The sequence below is a fragment of the Pseudogymnoascus verrucosus genome (assembly GCF_001662655.1).
Source record: "Pseudogymnoascus verrucosus strain UAMH 10579 unplaced genomic scaffold scaffold_35, whole genome shotgun sequence".
Classification (NCBI taxonomy): domain Eukaryota; kingdom Fungi; phylum Ascomycota; class Leotiomycetes; order Thelebolales; family Thelebolaceae; genus Pseudogymnoascus; species Pseudogymnoascus verrucosus.
The window spans coordinates 270472-286666 of NW_017263686.1; the positions used below are offsets into that span (position 1 = coordinate 270472).

At 52.5% G+C, this 16195-nt stretch overlaps 9 protein-coding genes across 9 annotated transcripts; 7 read left to right on the forward strand and 2 right to left on the reverse strand.

Moving 5' to 3' along the window:
* Positions 1-25: 25 nt before the first annotated feature.
* On the forward strand, positions 26-640 carry GRX5 (monothiol glutaredoxin grx5; the record flags this gene model as incomplete). The annotated part of the gene is made up of 2 exons (XM_018275826.1): positions 26-401; positions 462-640. 2 exons carry the CDS (start codon positions 26-28, stop codon positions 638-640), a joined length of 555 nt encoding a protein of 184 aa, XP_018128570.1.
* Positions 641-1395: 755 nt separating this feature from the next.
* Positions 1396-2583, forward strand: VE01_06379 (uncharacterized protein). Its single transcript, XM_018275827.2, has 3 exons — positions 1396-1540; positions 1666-2105; positions 2213-2583. The coding sequence occupies exons 1-3, from the start codon at positions 1438-1440 to the stop codon at positions 2276-2278; spliced, it is 609 nt and encodes a 202-aa protein (XP_018128569.1). The 5' UTR covers positions 1396-1437; the 3' UTR covers positions 2279-2583.
* Positions 2584-3755: 1172 nt separating this feature from the next.
* VE01_06380 (uncharacterized protein) lies at positions 3756-4720 on the forward strand. Its single transcript, XM_018275828.2, has 3 exons — positions 3756-3833; positions 4031-4335; positions 4434-4720. The coding sequence occupies exons 1-3, from the start codon at positions 3821-3823 to the stop codon at positions 4566-4568; spliced, it is 453 nt and encodes a 150-aa protein (XP_018128558.1). The 5' UTR covers positions 3756-3820; the 3' UTR covers positions 4569-4720.
* Positions 4721-4946: 226 nt separating this feature from the next.
* VE01_06381 (uncharacterized protein) lies at positions 4947-6598 on the reverse strand (the record flags this gene model as incomplete). Its single annotated transcript, XM_018275829.2, has 2 exons — positions 6257-6598; positions 4947-6196 (listed from the first exon to the last, which is right to left on the reverse strand). Exons 1-2 carry the CDS (start codon positions 6357-6359, stop codon positions 4947-4949), a joined length of 1353 nt encoding a protein of 450 aa, XP_018128559.1. The 5' UTR covers positions 6360-6598.
* Positions 6599-6666: 68 nt separating this feature from the next.
* On the forward strand, positions 6667-9109 carry VE01_06382 (uncharacterized protein). The gene is made up of 2 exons (XM_018275830.2): positions 6667-8068; positions 8121-9109. Exons 1-2 carry the CDS (start codon positions 7371-7373, stop codon positions 8860-8862), a joined length of 1440 nt encoding a protein of 479 aa, XP_018128560.1. The 5' UTR covers positions 6667-7370; the 3' UTR covers positions 8863-9109.
* A 991-nt stretch (positions 9110-10100) lies between these two features.
* Positions 10101-11808, forward strand: GLE2 (RNA export factor gle2). The gene is made up of 3 exons (XM_018275831.2): positions 10101-10511; positions 10564-11027; positions 11078-11808. Exons 1-3 carry the CDS (start codon positions 10263-10265, stop codon positions 11433-11435), a joined length of 1071 nt encoding a protein of 356 aa, XP_018128561.1. The 5' UTR covers positions 10101-10262; the 3' UTR covers positions 11436-11808.
* A 125-nt stretch (positions 11809-11933) lies between these two features.
* Positions 11934-13876, forward strand: VE01_06384 (uncharacterized protein). Its single transcript, XM_018275832.2, has 5 exons — positions 11934-12122; positions 12174-12865; positions 12930-13083; positions 13134-13323; positions 13380-13876. Exons 2-5 carry the CDS (start codon positions 12589-12591, stop codon positions 13677-13679), a joined length of 921 nt encoding a protein of 306 aa, XP_018128562.1. The 5' UTR covers positions 11934-12122; positions 12174-12588; the 3' UTR covers positions 13680-13876.
* A 10-nt stretch (positions 13877-13886) lies between these two features.
* Positions 13887-14518, reverse strand: VE01_06385 (uncharacterized protein). The gene is made up of 2 exons (XM_018275833.2): positions 14427-14518; positions 13887-14359 (listed from the first exon to the last, which is right to left on the reverse strand). Exons 1-2 carry the CDS (start codon positions 14494-14496, stop codon positions 14031-14033), a joined length of 399 nt encoding a protein of 132 aa, XP_018128563.1. The 5' UTR covers positions 14497-14518; the 3' UTR covers positions 13887-14030.
* Positions 14370-16055, forward strand: VE01_06386 (uncharacterized protein). Its single transcript, XM_018275834.2, has 2 exons — positions 14370-15316; positions 15370-16055. The coding sequence occupies exons 1-2, from the start codon at positions 14770-14772 to the stop codon at positions 15936-15938; spliced, it is 1116 nt and encodes a 371-aa protein (XP_018128564.1). The 5' UTR covers positions 14370-14769; the 3' UTR covers positions 15939-16055.
* The last annotated feature ends 140 nt before the right edge of the window (positions 16056-16195 follow it).

The following is a 16195-nucleotide window of genomic DNA, read 5'->3' on the forward strand; positions in this document are numbered from 1 at the left end:
CTAAACACCACACACACACATAACCATGGCATCCTTCGCCCGCCCTATGTTCCGATCGGTACCTCCCCCCGCTTCCTCCCCCTCCCTCACTTCTCCCAGATCAAAAGAACCCCAAGCTAACCCATCTCCCCTCCCCCAGGCACTCCGCCACGCCGCCCGCCCCTCCCCCTCGGCCTTCACACGCTTCCCCCTCCCAGCGCGCCGCTTCCTCTCCGCCGAGACCAAGACCGCCATCACCGAAGCCGTCGGTTCCGCGCCCGTAGTCCTCTTCATGAAGGGCACGCCCGAGACGCCTCAGTGCGGTTTCTCGCGCGCGAGCATCCAGATCCTGAGTCTGCAGGGTGTGGATCCGGGGAAGTTCACTGCGTTTAATGTGCTAGAGGATGATGCTTTGAGGTCGGGTATGTTGTCTTTTTCTTTCCGGCGAAAGAATAATTGCTAATGGTGTGGTTGTGTGACAGGCATCAAGGAGTTCTCGGACTGGCCAACGATCCCGCAGCTATACGTTGATAAGGAGTTTGTGGGCGGATGCGATATCCTCGTCTCCATGCATCAGAATGGCGAGTTGGCGAAGCTGTTTGAGGAGAAGAAGGTTTTGGCGCCGCCGGGAGTGGGAGAGGAGAAGCCGGCTTCGGAGTAAGGGAGCTGTTGGGATCCGAGGTGGATGGTAAGAGAGTGTAGAGTGTACGATGGAGAGGGCGATGTACGTATAGATAGATACCTTGTTAATGGGGATATGCAGTTTGGTTGGGTCGTTTCTGGGGGGGTTGGTGTGTTGATGTTGCTGTTGGTGAAAAGAACGCAGAGGTTGTCTTTGCAGCGAGGTTTTGTTGTGCATGGTGGCTGGTTGCTCGGGATTTGAGTATGCTAGGTAGGCTTGCAGTAAGGTTGGTCATTCAATTATATGTTGGTTGTATTTCATCTCTCATATTTTCAGCCTCCAAAAGAAACTCAGCTCATTTCCAATATACCCCCATCTCTTCCATGCCCAGAAAGACAGAAAAATTAATCGATTTCCATATATGGCTCTACCAATCCACACCCACAAGATTTAACAATCTTGATCCGAAAGACCTCTCCGTCTCTTTTCCCAGCCGCGCTTGTTTTTATACCTTACCTCCTCAGCGCCGTAACCGCCCGCTTAACAGCAGCGCGGGAAACAGACCTTTCCATCACCATCTCCAACAAACTCACGACTTGACAAATCTCCATCCCACGCTCTACAACTCAGCAAGAACTTGCCACACACACCCAAACAGCCTTACCACACTCACCACGCCCACCATCCCACAACCACCCTCCTTCGCACCACCAAAAATGCCACACCACCGCCTCATCCCCCGCCCCTCCCACCCCTCCCACCCCTCCCACCCCTCAAAACCCCCCTCCAAACCACAAAAAACCATTTCCACCGCCTCAATCCTGAAGCGCAAACCCATGGCCACGCTCCACACCCACAAGCACCGCGCCTCACGCCGTCGACGCAGGGAGAAGAGTCGCGAGGGGAAGAGTGGACATCCTTTGATGAGGGATTATGAGGGTATGTGTTTTCGCTGGCCTTGTTGTCTTGCTGGACTTTTGGGGATTGGGATTGGGGATTGGGGGTTGTGGATAGAGGTGTGGAAGGTGTGGAAGGTGTGGAAGGAAACAGCTAATGATCAGCAGATGATGTAGCCAAATGCCGCGAGTCTGCTCAATCGAACGCTGTAGCAGCCCTTGCTACCGCACACACCGATCTTCTTACGAAAGTGGGAGCTGTCAAGACCACCAACACCACCCTCCTCTCCACCCTACAAACACAGTTCTCAGCCCTCCTCCTACCTCTCAACGACACCGAAATCGCCACCACTGGGAACGCCACCCGGGGTGTGAGCGAACAAATCGAATCCTTCCGCGCACAACTTGCAGCGGGGGAGAGGGAGTTGAAACGTCTTTGGGGATTATGGGACGAGGCGCAGGGGGAGATTGAGAAGTTGGGCAGGGAGGGGGGAGGGGGGGTAATGAAGGGGTGGGAGGAGGAGGTTAGGGACAGGATTGGGGGGATGGAGAGGGAGGTGGAGGAGGCGGGTAGGGAGGCTGTGAGGGGGATGGGGGAGGCGGAGAAGGTGAGTTTTCTTTTTTTTGGTGTGTTGGTGCTGCTGGTGGGGAGGGGGAGCGGGTGGGATAGGGAAAGGGAAAGAGAAAAGCGGGGTTGGCTGACAGGTGTGTGCAGGAGATTGATAAGAAGTTGAGGGATGAGCAGGCGAAGCTTGTTGCGATGATGTTTCGTGAGGAGTAAAAAGTAGGGGGTATACTGGTGTTTGGAGAATGAGGGAAGCTTGCTAGGGAGGTTGCTTGGTTTTCGGAGGGAGGGAGATAAGAGAAGTTGCCGGAAGGGTCGCTTGAAGTTTGGAAGGCCACAGAGGGGGGAAAATTATTATATAGATTATGCTTGACCTTGCCTCAAAACGGGGGATAGGAGTTTGCTAGATTCGTTTTTGCTCCAAATGATTTTTGGCGGCGTCGGGGATATACTTACACACACATCCTCAAAATTAGCTAGGTAGCCATTTATTTTATCCACAAAAATATCTTAGAAAACACATAGCTAGATAGAAACATAAAAACCGCAATTGGCTTTAAATATTAATTCTTAAATATAAAGTTTTGAACTCTATCATCACCACCTCCCATCTCGAGCTCGTCCCACGTGCTAGCGTAGCATTACTCAAGTGTCTTAGAGAGCTCTCCAGTACCGGGGCAAAAATGCGGGGAAACTCAATCGTGTGTGCAAGCCGCCCGCCTCACCCAGGAGTCAGTACCGTACCCAGTACCGCACAGAACAACAACATCAACAACAACGACGTCGACCTTCTTCTTACAACCCTCTCCTTAACCGCAGTTGATAAAAACCCCTTTCACACGTACCTACCTTACCTCCTCCAAGGTCACCTCATCCTCGGTCCATCCCAGCCCCAGCCCAGCCCCAGCCCCTGTTTGCAACTCTCCCCCCTCCAAGGCCCCCCACTCGTCCATTCTAGGCAACTCCAACTCAAGCAGGTTAAAAAAGCGACGGAAGTGGCTGGAACCAGCTGTAGTAGGAGTGGCTAAGGCCAGGACGGGGGTTGCGCGCTGCCAACTCCGGCTAGGGTTGTTGGAGGTTGGTTGTAGGTTGGTTGGTGTGGGATTGGGACTATGACGTAGTGATTTTGGGATCACATCATGAAAAGGTTTGTTGATGCCAAAAGCAGCGAGGGGGTGAGCGGTGTTTGAGCGAGCGGATACGGGAATTTAGAGGGGGGATGGGATTTAGAAATAGGTGTTTATATGGTTATATGGGATATAATAAATAGGATATTGTATAGGGAATGGATTGTGATGGCGGATTGTACGGAGGCAGTATGTATGTATGAAGCTCGCGACGACGACAACAGCGTTCTAGCCCATACACCGCCAACGCGACGACGGCCAACCCCCCCAAACGAGCAAGAAAGGTACATGTCTTCCTCCCACAACCCCAATACAAACCCCAAGTACCCAAGTTAATGATGGCAACGAGCTTCCTCCCCACATGCACCTCCACCACACATCCAAGCTCCACACCCAATCAAGCTTCCTCCTCCCCAATATCGTCATCGCCTCTTCAAGACCCGCGGAGACAAACGCAATTGCAAGCACCGAGTACCAAGGCAGAGAGCAAGGGTAGTAGTCCCCCCCCAAGCTCCCCCCTCACACCATCCTTTAAAAGCTGGTCGCCCGCCCTCAATCGTTCGACTTCTCCTCTTCATCAATCAATACACCTGTAGAATCTTTAAACCGGATCCTTCAAGTCGATATCAATATGTCTCTTCACTGTATGTTGGATTCCCCGATCTCTGCTGTTTGGAGGGATGGTTATCACACTTGCACAACGATGATGGCTTGGTCACTGTCAACAATGACGTGACACCATCACCACTCCGACCCCCCAGTTCTCAATCACCTCAACCACCTCAAATCACCTACCTCACCCCCCACCAAACCACCTCACTAACACCCCTCCCCCCCCCAGATCTCCCCCCCGTCAAGCCCTCCGCCATCGCCCTCGGCACAGTCTTCAACCACGCCGCCTCTCTCGCCGTCCTCGGCCCCGTCTTCGGCGACACCTACCACCGCGCACAAGCCGCAAACTCCAAAGAGGAGTTCATCAAGTCCAAGGAGGCCGCCTCTGCCGCCGCCGCATGGGGAACTTCCGTCGTGGGCTCGGCGCTGCAGACGTATGGTGTTGGTGCGCTCATCAATGCTACGGGTACGCTGAGCTATAAGGGGGCGGCGTATTTGGGGAGTTTGATTTTCTTTGCTAGTTCGGCGCCTTCGGTATGTTGTTCTTGCTGTTGTGGCATCACTTCTTCTTTCTTTCCCTTGGGGGAGAGGGAAGGTGATGGCGGTTGGGGATGAAAGCTAATGGAAAATAGTTCATCGCGCAGGTCTTCACTGAGAAGAGGCCGCTCGACACCGTCGCCGTTGGCGTCGTCGCCCGCGTCTTCGAGACTGTTGGTCTCTCGCTGTTCCTTACCTGGTGGGGCACCCGCACGAACCCCTTCGATTAGAGGGTTCGTTGCTTTAATGTGAAAGGGAAGAGGATGGGGGATTTTTTGTAGATGATTAGTGTGGAGGTGGTGTATTATAACAATGAGATTTTGAACTCGGGATTATAAAACATTTTTAAAAGTATCTTTGATGATGTGTCATTGCTGTGAGGGAGGTTGATACCTATGTCATGGTCTGACTGGTGTGCAATGTACTGCAATTGTAAAAATAATAATTAGTAAAGTGATAATTCCAATCCATGTTAAATTCTATAATCCAAGGGTATCTTCCGCACGTGTTGAAACGCCGCACCCCAATCTTTAAGCATGCTATTTACCCTACTGTCTAATCCACCCATTTTCCCTTATTTAACCCTCCCCGCGCAAGACCACCACGCCCTACGCCTTCTCCTCCCCCCTCTCCTCCTCCCTCCTCCTCTGCTCCTCCTCCAACACCTCCCTCTCCCTCTGCGCCTTCTCCCCAACAGCCTTCTCCCCCTTCGCCCTCTGCCTCGCCTCATACCTCTCCCTACTCCTCATAATCCTCTCCACAATCTCCCCCGCATTAACATGCTGAAACACATGCTCCCCAATCTCCCTATACACCCCCATCTCCTTCGCCGCCGCGTACGGATCATACGTCAGCGGCATAAAGCTCGTCGGGCCGTGGTACACCGCGTCCGGCGTGCCCCAGGGCATGGAGCTCAAGTACGCTGACGAGGGGGTGAAGGGCGCGCCGAAGACGACGGCGGAGACGTACTTGCATTGCAGCACGCAGAGGCCGCGCTCGTAGATGTTCATGATGGGGTAGTTGACTCCCTTCCACCGATTAATCGTCTCATCATCATGAACCCCGGCAACCACAAACGCGGGTCCATAATCGGCCCCCCTCCCCGTCCGCTCACCCGTAGCTTCCTCGCTATACCACCCTTCCTCGCGCCCAAGCGCTTCCTCGGCCTCAATCACACGGCGCAGGAACTCAATGTGGCCAGATGAGAAGAGATCAAAGCCCCCGTCGACGTAGACCACGCGCTGGCCCGGCTGCGGTTTGAGCCCGGCGCAGAGAGAGTTGAATGTGCCCTTTTCTTCGGCGGTGTTGTCCTCGCGCGCGCTGGCGGAGGCGGACCAGAACCACACGTCTGCGCCGGGATTGAGGCCCGTGGCGTCGGTAGCGTAGAGGCGCATGCGCGCCGCCATTGCCTTTCCCTCCTCCACCCTCTCCGCCTCGCTTCCCGATCCCTCCTTCCCCTCCAACAAGTTCGTGAGTGATTTAATAAAATGCGTGCGCGTGCACAGGAGCATCCTGCCCACCAAATCCGTCGTCGAGATACTCGGCGTGCGCTTCACGACTTTGAATCGCCCCGCCGCTTTGACGAAGCGGTAACAGTCCTCCCCGGCACTGTCGGAGGTGATGTCGTCCCCGTGAACGACATACTTGCATCCGTAGTGCGAGATCCAGGGGAGAGAGGTGACGTAGGGCGCGTAGGCGACGGAGGCGGTGACCCAGCGGCAGGCGTCGACGGCGGCGATGCGTTCCTGGAGTGTCATGACTGTTGGGCCTTTGTTCTCGAGGATTGCTTCGTCGGAGTGGATGCCTACTACGAGTTCGGTGCCGAGTTGGCGCGCTTGGAGCATTGCGCCGGCGTGGCCTGGGCGGTGTGAGAGAGCTGGATTGGGATGGGATGGGGGACAGAGGGGCTACTACTGACCATGGTGGAAGAAGTCCCAGCACCCGTCGACCCAGATCCTCCCATCGAGGATCTCGGGGGCGGCGTCGCCGGGGGGGGATTGAGGTTCTGAGGCTCGGCTCATGGTTGGGGAGTTGTGGGATGGGAGGTTGGTGGTGGTGGTGGTGGTGGGATGTTAGGGGGTTGTTTATTTACTGATAGTGGGATGGATTGAGGAGGGGTAATCGGTGTGGAGTGGGATATCGCTCAGCCTTGCAGGTCGTGCAGTACAGCGTATAACCGAGAGCAGGTACAGTGGTGTAAGGTGGCCATTTCAGCGGCCGTTAGAGCAAGGGCTTCCTTCCTCGGAACGGTAGGACGTATTGCCCGTACATATTCTTTATTTAATTAGGGAGAGATTGTCAAGATAATTGTATACTCTACTCATAGAGCTGTATAAGGCAGACGTCTAATGTGGCTTCTCAATAATCCATTATACCAATATTTCGATTTTCTGATAGGCTGTGATAGCAAGGGGTAACGGTACAATCCCCAGCCAGTCAGCACCTATCAATGGGAAATTGATATTAGCTTCGACCACAGCCCAGCGGTGAAGTTATTAGCAGCGACGCCATCGAAGCATGTCATAGGTTCGTGCCTGGGCCCCCCAGATCCCTTCGTCCTGGTATCCGAGAGCTGTTGGCGCTTCGGTGTTACAACGTTACTCAACTACGCCCTGGTACCTGACACTCTCGAAGCCTCAGATACACATAATGTACGGAGTAGGCAGGGACAAGCAAGGGAAGGCATAATGATCCCTGACACGATTATGTCCCTATCACATACATATCACACCTTATGTATACCTTAAGGTCTTATGCAGACCAATGCCTCCCTCCCACATTGCAAAATCATAGTACACAGCGAAAAAAGACCTCCGGTCGCAATGTGCTATGCAATATACAAAACGTGCTCTACGACACTTCCACTTCTATGATTGCGATATTCTGGCGGGGCACAGAAAAGCAGCTGGTCCAAAAGAAGAAGAGGGCCGATCACCACCACCACCCCACCCCCCTGGCAACGGCAAAAGACTGGCGGTGATTGGGTTAGACAAACAACCACCAGCACCACCGCGGTCTAGGCACAGACCAAAATGGAGCGATCCCTAGAGGCATTCTTCCCTGATGAAGCCAGCGGCGGCATTTTCTCCAGGACGGGCGCCATATTCGGAGGAGGGAACAAGACGCCAACATCCACGCGACCCAGCACCAGCAGCAGCGGTTCCCGGCGAACAATCAACGCCTCGCAGTCATCGACGGGCTCGACCACCACCACCGCCTCGACGGCCAGCAGCTCCGGCGGCCTCTCGCGCAAACCCTCGTTTTCGCGACTCACGAGATCGCCTCCCAAGCCGCCGCCGACGACTGTAGCGTCGCGCTCCTTGTCCTTCAGCTCCGCGTTCGTCGTACCGAGCTTCGTCACCGCGGATTCGAGTCGAGAGATACCTCCTGTCCCTGTTAGGACCGCCAACGGCCGCAAGGCTTCGATCGCTTCGCTTCAATTGAGGGGTGATAAGGGCCGCGGCATTGGGGAAGGAGCTGGCGTCGCTGCGTCGGAGAGAGAGTCGTGGTCGTCCACCGCGGCGTATAGCAAGATGATTACGGTGCCGTTCAGTCAGGGAGGGGAGATCAAGCAGAGGTCTGGGAGCGCGGCGGGCGCCAATGGCATGGCTCCTCTGTCTGCGACTATTTCGAATACGCCGGCTAGTCCGTCGCTGGAAAATATTACATATCAGCATATACAGGATGTGGCATCGAAGAGAATATCTACGCTGAATTATTTGAAGAAAGCGTAAGATTGCCCTGAAACTGGAATGAAGAGGATATATGCTAACACTATGTAGTCATGAGGGGAGGGTATACTGGTTCAATACTTTATTATTCAACAAGACCGATCTGGCCCGGATGCCATATTTGGACCAGAAGAAGCTCGCCAGACGAGCAACAAACTATCTACTTTTGGGCGTGTCACTGCCTTCAGTCCTCGACCTCAATTCTACCAATGCCGTCGATTTCCTCAAAACTCTCAACGCGCTGCTCGCAGAATTCGAATCCTACCAACTAGCACACCCCCCAGATGGCTCCTCCGGATCCCTCTCACGAGGGCGGCTACCGCAGATGTTCAAGCGTGCCGCGAGCTCGACGAACTCCAAGGGCAGGCGGACAAGCTCAGCTGCAGATATCGGCTTGCCAATGGGCAGCGAGTCGGACTTGAAGTCGATCTCTGGTGGCATGTCCACCACCGGTATCGTCGCTGCATCGTTTCCCGCGAGCGAAAACGATTTGCTTCCTGGCGAAGAGTACAATTTACTTATTACGCCCTCGCTACCTTTCGAGCCGGACTTCTACGAGACATTCGCAACTCTATGTGATGTCTTGATGGACACCTATACGAGACTTATGAGCTTGTTAGCTTCGCCGAAGGACTGTAATACGCTTATAGCCGACATGTTCTCAAAGGCCGATGGAAGGGTCAGGAAGATCATTGTCCAGGGCGTGGTGAAGGAGTTTGAGGACAGCTGCAGGGTTGGCGCGAAGAGCGAGGTTGCGAGCATTGGGAAGGTCGTTTTGGGAGGGCTGATGTGACGCATATCAACAACTATCTATCTATTGGGATACTAGGCGTACTGGGCGCATCTCATCGATTTAGGGTCGTGAGAAGGAGCATTGGCATGAAGGGTTTTCATGACGGAGTTGCAAGTGTGTTTTAAAATAAGGGTCTTGGAGGAGGTATTTTTTTGGGTTAATTTTGTTTAATTATGTATCGTGGGCACAAGCATTTCATACAAAAAGATATGCTTGAAATATTGCTCTCTAAAAAAGTAATCTAGAGCAAAAGAACGTCCCAAGACAAGAGTTTTTATCAGATACCATAACGCATTTTGTGTCAACATCGGAAGTCCCGCTTTTTACACGGTCTCCCTCAGTGCTTGACTCTATTTGGTAATCATCATATAAAACCCCTCTCCTCAAGAGAATCCGGCTCCTTTGACAGAGCATCTGAGCCGTTCCAAACCGCATCCCGCCAGGCATAGGCACTGCCCATAACAGGCAGGAGGCCCAGAGTGTTGCGCCTGGCGGTTCAGCAGTGTGATCCAACTCCGCTTTCCATAAGCTACAGATCCAAAAGATAGTGTGAACTCCTCGTCTCAAGAATAAGCCCCATCGAGTTACCCCCCTCGACCAACTGTGAAGCTGGCAAGAAGAGCAATCGCATAACTATCACTCTCGACGAAAGCCTCCCCCCTCCCATAAACCCCAACCCAGACCGAAGACACTTCCCCGCCTCCCCGCGATCATTGCAAATGCTCTACCACAACTGAGGTTAGGAGAGCTCGGACTCATATCTTCATCCATAAGGTCTCCCCCTCCCCCCGAAGCAGCAATCAAAAGCGCCGAAAGCGAGTACAAGCAGCGAACAAGGTCGATCTGAAGAAAGGTAAGAGGAGAAAAAAAGAAGCCGCAGTATGCTTCTATGGCGGCGCGTTTCCGCGTTCCTTTTTTCCACAACGAGTTGTAGAAAAAGGTCGTCCGGGGACTTTCTCCCAAAGCATTGACTAGCCCATGACAGGCTGAGAGACAACAATAAATGTGTCTGCTCCGTTTGTGTGCTTCGACTGCGATCCTTTGAACGAGGAGTTGCAGAAGGGAAGACGGTTGGTGGGAGGGAAAGTTTATTTTTTTGTAGTCTGCGGGTTCGCGCTAGTGCGGGAGTTTTGGCCCCAGGCAGGCAGGCAGTAGTGGCTTTTAGCGAGGCGCGTTGTTGGTAAAGTGCTATCGAGAGATACTGCTGCTGCCTTTTTTTGAGACAAGCTCTCTCGCCGCCGTGACGTAGAGGAAACAAACAGCTTACAGTTTTCACGAACCGCAGGTGAATTTCTTCGACTCTTGACCTGATCGAAGTTACCACGTAAGACGACGCCTTCGAAGAGCCAGACAGGCAAGCTCAAGCTAGCTTCACGAAGGCGCACCGCGAGCAGCACAAAATGGCAGGATTATTCGGATCGGGGTCCGCGACCGCAGCGAATACGCTGGGCGATCTGTCGAAGGATATTCAGCTGAACAACGGACCGGAGGACAGCATCTCGCACATCTCGTTCTCCCCGCAATCCGACCATTTGGCTGTGGCGTCGTGGGACAAGAAGGTCCGCATCTATGAGGTCAACGCGCAGGGAGGCGAGGGAAAGGCTCTGTTTGAGCATGAGGGCCCGGTGCTGAGCTGCGACTGGTCGAAGGTATGTGGTTATTGTGAATTGTGGTATAGGCACAAGCTAATCTTTCTGGCAGGATGGTACGAAAGTTTGCGGTGGTGGAGCGGACAAGGCTGCTCGTATGCTTGACTTGGGATCGGGAGGGACTACCGCCACACAGGTTGCTGTTCACGATGCGCCTATCAGGTGTGTGAGGTTCTTTGATGCGCCGGGCTCGGCGGCTCCTATGCTGGTGACGGGTTCGTGGGATAAGACGGTCAAATACTGGGATCTGCGAACGGCGAATGCGGTTGCCACCATCAACTGCCAGGAGAGAGTGTATACGATGGATGTGAAGGACAACCTGCTCGTTATTGGCACTGCAGACCGTTATATCAACGTCGTCAACCTCACCAAGCCGACGGAGTTCTACAAGACGCTGCAGAGTCCGCTCAAGTGGCAGACAAGAGTTGTGGCATGCTTCAAGGATGCCCAGGGCTTTGGAGTTGGCAGTATCGAGGGCAGATGTGCTATGCAATATGTCGAGGAGAAGGATGCAAGGTCCGTTACAATCTCCACCCTATTTTTGCCCCCCTCTAACAAATTTATAGCCTCAACTTCTCGTTCAAGTGCCACCGCGACCCACCACAGGGAAACATGACCAACGTATACGCCGTCAACGCCATCTCATTCCACCCCATCCACGGCACCTTCAGCACAGCTGGCTCCGACGGCACATTCCACTTCTGGGACAAGGACGCCAAGCACCGTCTCAAGGGTTACCCCACCACCGGAGGCTCCATCACCACCACCGGCTTCAACCACACCGGCACTGTCTTTGCCTACGCCGTCAGCTACGACTGGAGCAAGGGCTACTCGCAGAACACCCCGCAGTACCCCAACAAGGTCATGATGCACCAGATCGTCAACGACGAATGCAAGCCCCGGCCGACCATCAAGAAGAGGTAAATGCTCATAACACGCGACGGAGAGACAGAAGCGTATTTTTCTGGAGATAGATGAAGAGGCAAGAGCTAATGGAGGACAAAGTAACCGCAGATAAGGATGAAAACATGATGGGAGGATTTGGGTGGGGGGATGGATGGGTGATTCGTGTGTTGTTAAGGGGTACGAGTAGGCGTTCTGGAGAGGGAAATTAGGGTTTAGTTTTGAGCGGCAGATACCAGCATGGAATGGGAAAGATTATTTAGTAGATTCGCTGACCTGCGGTGCTTGTGGACTGTATATATAAGAATATGGCGTTTGTATGTGAGACTGGTGACAGTTGTGACCAATGAAAACCTGCATCCCGTAGGAAGTCTGGGCTGCAAGGAATATAGAGCTTCAACCCAGGGTCCGAAGCAGTACCTTGCATGATATTAGGGTATGTGACGACACTATGCCGTGCTGCATTTATTATGCTATACATATCTTGAGTACTTCAAAGTTCAATATTATCTTTGTCCTCCTCTCTCCGTGCCAAGTCCTTGGAAACTCACCATTTCACCTCCCCCAAGATCGTACCTCGGCGAGTGAACATCACCCACACACACCAGAGCGCAAGGGCATATTTATTACCCCAGATACTTGACGTAACACACCATGGATTGGCTCACGTTATTATAATGTCCGATCGCTTAACAGTCGGCACACATGGTATGCAACCTGTTTCGTCCAGGCCGGTCGGGAATAATTAAGGTATTTTAGTTTGTGTTAGCTCCACGCATTCAAGACTAACCAACTCGACGGCGTCACCTTTTCTCACTCGTACAAACCTACCTTTACCCTGCTGCCCACATCACAATTTAATTTTAACAGCCTTACAAATACACATCCACCCCGGCCTCTGGGTCTCCAAAACCACCACTGCTACAACCTTTCCAAAGCCCTCCTTCTCAACTACAATCCCGTCTCCAAAAAATCTTGGCAACCAACGTCACAAAGCCCCCCCCATCATGGCTGCTCAACGTCTGTTGAACATGGTCCAAAACGCCCCAAACCAGTCGTAGAACTCGGCCCCTTCTACAGCAGCGGCCTGCTGCACGCCGCAACCCGAGCCCTGCGGACACTGTTGTAGGGGGTTATTGAACCTAGATACGAGAGATCTAGAGTGGACGAAAAGATGTCGGACGGAAAGAACGGCATGAACATGGTTGCGCGTCGGAGCACGCGAGTCTTTGAGAATGATATCGACGTAAGGCAGATCGAGGACTCCGTGCCGGACGCAAGCGTTTGCTATATTAGGAAGGGAGATGAGAAGTCTCAGGAGAGAGACAGCACCAGGCTCACCGAGATGCTGGTACACACGCGCACGTCCTCTATGTCCAGCTTGGCGGCGCCGGTGGACGGTGAAATCATCACTACTTTTCAAAGAGTGTCAAGGAGTGACTCTGAAGAAGGTTAGTTATTACCTGTCAGACTTAAATGTATCCCTGATCAGGAAAAGCTGACATATTTCCCCAGCTTTCGGCGTCGTGAAGGGCGAGGTTGTGGAGAATCCCAAGATGTACGGTCGCCCTCGCAATTTTGGAACCATTCTCCCCGGAATTTACAGGAGTGGCTACCCGGAAGCGGAAGACTATGACTTCTTGAGGGATTTAAGCTTGAGAACTATCGTGTGAGTGCCACTGTCCAACTGTTTCTGGACGGATCTGACGGGAACTTTAGCACTTTGGTGGATAAAGATTACCCAGAAGGTTACCAGACATTTATGCAGTCAAGTGGAATCAACCATGTGGTCATCAAGATGGAAGGCACCAAGAAAGTCGATATTCCTCAGTCTGTTATGAATTCTATTCTGGAAGTCGTCATGGACCGCCAGAATCACCCGCTTCTTCTCCACTGCAACCAAGGCAGGGTAAGCCATCCTTTGCTCAACATATACGAGGAGGCAGTATATTAACGTATCCTCAGCATCGAACTGGCTGTGCAGTTGCAGTTATCCGCAAAGTCCTGGGTTGGTCGGTTGAATCCACGGTCAGCGAGTACACTTCGTACGCCCACCCAAAAGTTCGTCAAGTTGACGTAAACTACATTCGTCAATTCGAGATTGCAAGCTTGGTCGGGATTATCGATCCAAAAACCACCAGGACCGCCAGCTTCAGCAAGCCTCGACCCATCTCCCGTTCGCATAAAACGTTCCGGTTCGCGGCCTTCACGATCTTCGTCTTTATCCTCTGTACTTTGACAGTCTTCAGATATCGCATAGCATGATTCTAGAGCAAGGGCATAGAGTACAGCAGCATTTGCTAGGAGTGTAACAAAAGATATGACTTCGGGTTGGGAAGCTTCATAGGGGGGACTGGTAATGCAGAGCGCAAAGGCCAGGTTATTGTTTACGGGCGTTTTGAGGGTATTTTAGTCAATACAGTCATACATGAACTTTGTATTTGAATACTGTAAAATAAGACATTTTTAACAGCCCAACCCTCGTATGGCCCAGACAATTCGATGACTCCCATTATCTGCTTCATATCTGTGACTCTGATGGTTTGATTGCTAGAACCACGCTATTGTTTGATATCGTCATACACCTATAATACATATATACAAGTGCTGGTGCCTCTATTCCTCCTCCTTTGCATCCCGACCTAACGCATAAGTTACTCCGCAGGCAGCTAGATTGACTGCTGCCATTCCCATGGCGCTCCCCCTAACAAGGCCCCTTGCTCCGAATCGAGAGATAAACCTGGCTGACTTCCTCCTGTTGGCGAGCACGAGATAAAGCCCAGACCATGCAGCAGTGATACCGGCCGCATCTTTGGCGTAATCATTGAGATTCAGGTAGGTGGAGAAAAGTAGAACTGCAGGTACAGTCATAGGCAGCGCCTGAAATGGCCGAGCATGGACAGCTGTGACGAGCGTAGCTAGGCCCATTGGAGGCAGAGGGGAGTCTGTGTTTATTTTAGCATCACATTCATCATCAAGGAGTTTGCCTCTCAGGTGATTCAAATTACTCACTGCCCCATGCTTTGGCAAATTGCCATGCACCTTTCTTGGCACCCGATACTTCGCTATCCTTAACAGACATTATGTCGTGTGCGCTTTTTTATATATGGGCAAAAGTCATTGTCAGCCTCATCCGTCATTGAAATAGATCGTCACGTGCATTATCAACGCCCCTGCATATTTAGCGCCAAAGTCAACAAATCGATGCCCAGGCTTACAAAAGACCACCTATATACGGAGATCGTAGAAATCCGAATCCCGCGAATTCCTTCAGATCGCCCTCTCGGAAGCAGATATATCGACAGCTCGTTCCCGCCAGTGCCGCACCGAGCAAAGTTTTGCGCGAAAGGCGGACATGTCCGCTAAAGCTACAGCCTCCGGGGCAGACAAGGGCAGTGGAGCGAAGTCGCGGGACCACAACCAGGGGAACCAGGACAGGAAATGCACGGTTGAGCAGAAGGCGGCGGTGATCCGGGTGCGCAGATGCTCGCCCACGTCGTTCTACGAAATCTTGGACCTGGAGAGCGTCAAGACGACTGTTACGGAGAGTGAGATTAAGAAGGCATATAGGAAGCTGAGCTTGCTCACGCATCCGGATAAGAATGGACATGAGCATGCGGATGAGGCTTTCAAGATGGTTAGTCGGGCGTTCGGTGTCTTGGGCGATAAGGAGAAGAGAGACAAGTTCGATCGCTTCGGAGGAGACCCGGATAGCAGATTTGGTGGCGGCAGCAGTGCGCCACAGTCGAATCCATTCAGTGGCTTTGGAGGGAGGGCGCCCTCTGGAGGTGGCCCAGGCGCTGCGAGAGGCGGTTGGGACGATGAAATAAGTCCGGAGGAAATGTTTAATAGATTCTTCGGAGGTGGCATGGGAGGTGGCTTTGGTGGTGGTGGCTTTGGAGGTACTGGTTGCGAACCCAACGTACATACTGAAGCAGTTTGCTAACTATTCTAGGCGGAGGCATGTTCGATACAGGCCCTCAATTCGTTTTTAATTTGGGAGGAGGCCCTGGTATACGCGTACACCAATTTGGCGGGGGAAGACCACGAAGGAGACCACGAGAAGCTGGCGCTGCAGATACCCCCGAACAAACTTTACGATCCACCATCGCCGGTCTACTACCTATACTGATACTGTTTATTGTCCCACTGCTCAGTTCGTTATTCTCTGGGGGCGAGAGCGTGCCCGCCGGACCACAATTCCGCTTTACCAAGGCCGACCCGCCATATACGTTACACCGCGAAAGTAAGAACCTTCATGTCGACTATTTCGTCAATCCGTTGGAGGTGGCAGACTTTACGAACAAGAAATTCTCGCAGCTGGATCAAAGGGCGGAACAAACTTATACGAAGGCTCTGAGGATAGAGTGTGAGCACGAGGTCGACAGGAGGCAACGAGTTGTGAATGAGGCACAGGGTTGGCTCTTCCAGGATCCTGATAAGATGAAGCAGGCTCGGGGGATGGAGATGAAGGCATGTAGGAAATTAGAAGCGATGGGACAAGTACCTAAAGGGTCCTTTTAATTAGTGCTGTTTTTGTTGCAAAGCGCGGCGTTCCGGATATGGGCGGAAGGACCTTTTACATATCATCATGTTGTTTATAGAGAATAAGTAAGGTCTATTGGATTATTGTACAGTATGGACGTAAAAAAGCTCTCTGGAATGATAAGTGTCTGAAGAGTAAGACCTTATTAAAGAGTATCAAATACCCTTTCAGGTACAGTTTCAAAGATCGCCCCTTCAGCATTTGGCTGAGTAAATACCCCGCGCTCACTCCTTGT

Excerpts from the sequence above, each read along its gene's own strand:
- VE01_06380 (XM_018275828.2), top strand. Across the intron at positions 4,336-4,433 it reads TTGCTAGTTCGGCGCCTTCG|TTCATCGCGCAGGTCTTCAC; the intron begins GTATGTTGTTCT and ends AATGGAAAATAG.
- GLE2 (XM_018275831.2), top strand. The coding sequence starts at position 10,263 with ATGGCAGGATTATTCGGATCGGGGTCCGCGACCGCAGCGAATACGCTG. Across the intron at positions 10,512-10,563 it reads TGAGCTGCGACTGGTCGAAG|GATGGTACGAAAGTTTGCGG; the intron begins GTATGTGGTTAT and ends TCTTTCTGGCAG. Across the intron at positions 11,028-11,077 it reads GTCGAGGAGAAGGATGCAAG|CCTCAACTTCTCGTTCAAGT; the intron begins GTCCGTTACAAT and ends ACAAATTTATAG.
- VE01_06384 (XM_018275832.2), top strand. The coding sequence starts at position 12,589 with ATGTCGGACGGAAAGAACGGCATGAACATGGTTGCGCGTCGGAGCACG. Across the intron at positions 12,866-12,929 it reads AAGGAGTGACTCTGAAGAAG|CTTTCGGCGTCGTGAAGGGC; the intron begins GTTAGTTATTAC and ends ATATTTCCCCAG. Across the intron at positions 13,324-13,379 it reads TCCACTGCAACCAAGGCAGG|CATCGAACTGGCTGTGCAGT; the intron begins GTAAGCCATCCT and ends ACGTATCCTCAG.
- VE01_06382 (XM_018275830.2), top strand. The coding sequence starts at position 7,371 with ATGGAGCGATCCCTAGAGGCATTCTTCCCTGATGAAGCCAGCGGCGGC. Across the intron at positions 8,069-8,120 it reads CTGAATTATTTGAAGAAAGC|TCATGAGGGGAGGGTATACT; the intron begins GTAAGATTGCCC and ends AACACTATGTAG.
- VE01_06386 (XM_018275834.2), top strand. The coding sequence starts at position 14,770 with ATGTCCGCTAAAGCTACAGCCTCCGGGGCAGACAAGGGCAGTGGAGCG. Across the intron at positions 15,317-15,369 it reads TGGTGGTGGTGGCTTTGGAG|GCGGAGGCATGTTCGATACA; the intron begins GTACTGGTTGCG and ends TAACTATTCTAG.
- VE01_06379 (XM_018275827.2), top strand. The coding sequence starts at position 1,438 with ATGGCCACGCTCCACACCCACAAGCACCGCGCCTCACGCCGTCGACGC. Across the intron at positions 1,541-1,665 it reads TTTGATGAGGGATTATGAGG|ATGATGTAGCCAAATGCCGC; the intron begins GTATGTGTTTTC and ends AATGATCAGCAG. Across the intron at positions 2,106-2,212 it reads GGATGGGGGAGGCGGAGAAG|GAGATTGATAAGAAGTTGAG; the intron begins GTGAGTTTTCTT and ends AGGTGTGTGCAG.
- VE01_06385 (XM_018275833.2), bottom strand. The coding sequence starts at position 14,496 with ATGTCTGTTAAGGATAGCGAAGTATCGGGTGCCAAGAAAGGTGCATGG. Across the intron at positions 14,360-14,426 it reads ATTTGCCAAAGCATGGGGCA|ACTCCCCTCTGCCTCCAATG; the intron begins GTGAGTAATTTG and ends AAATAAACACAG.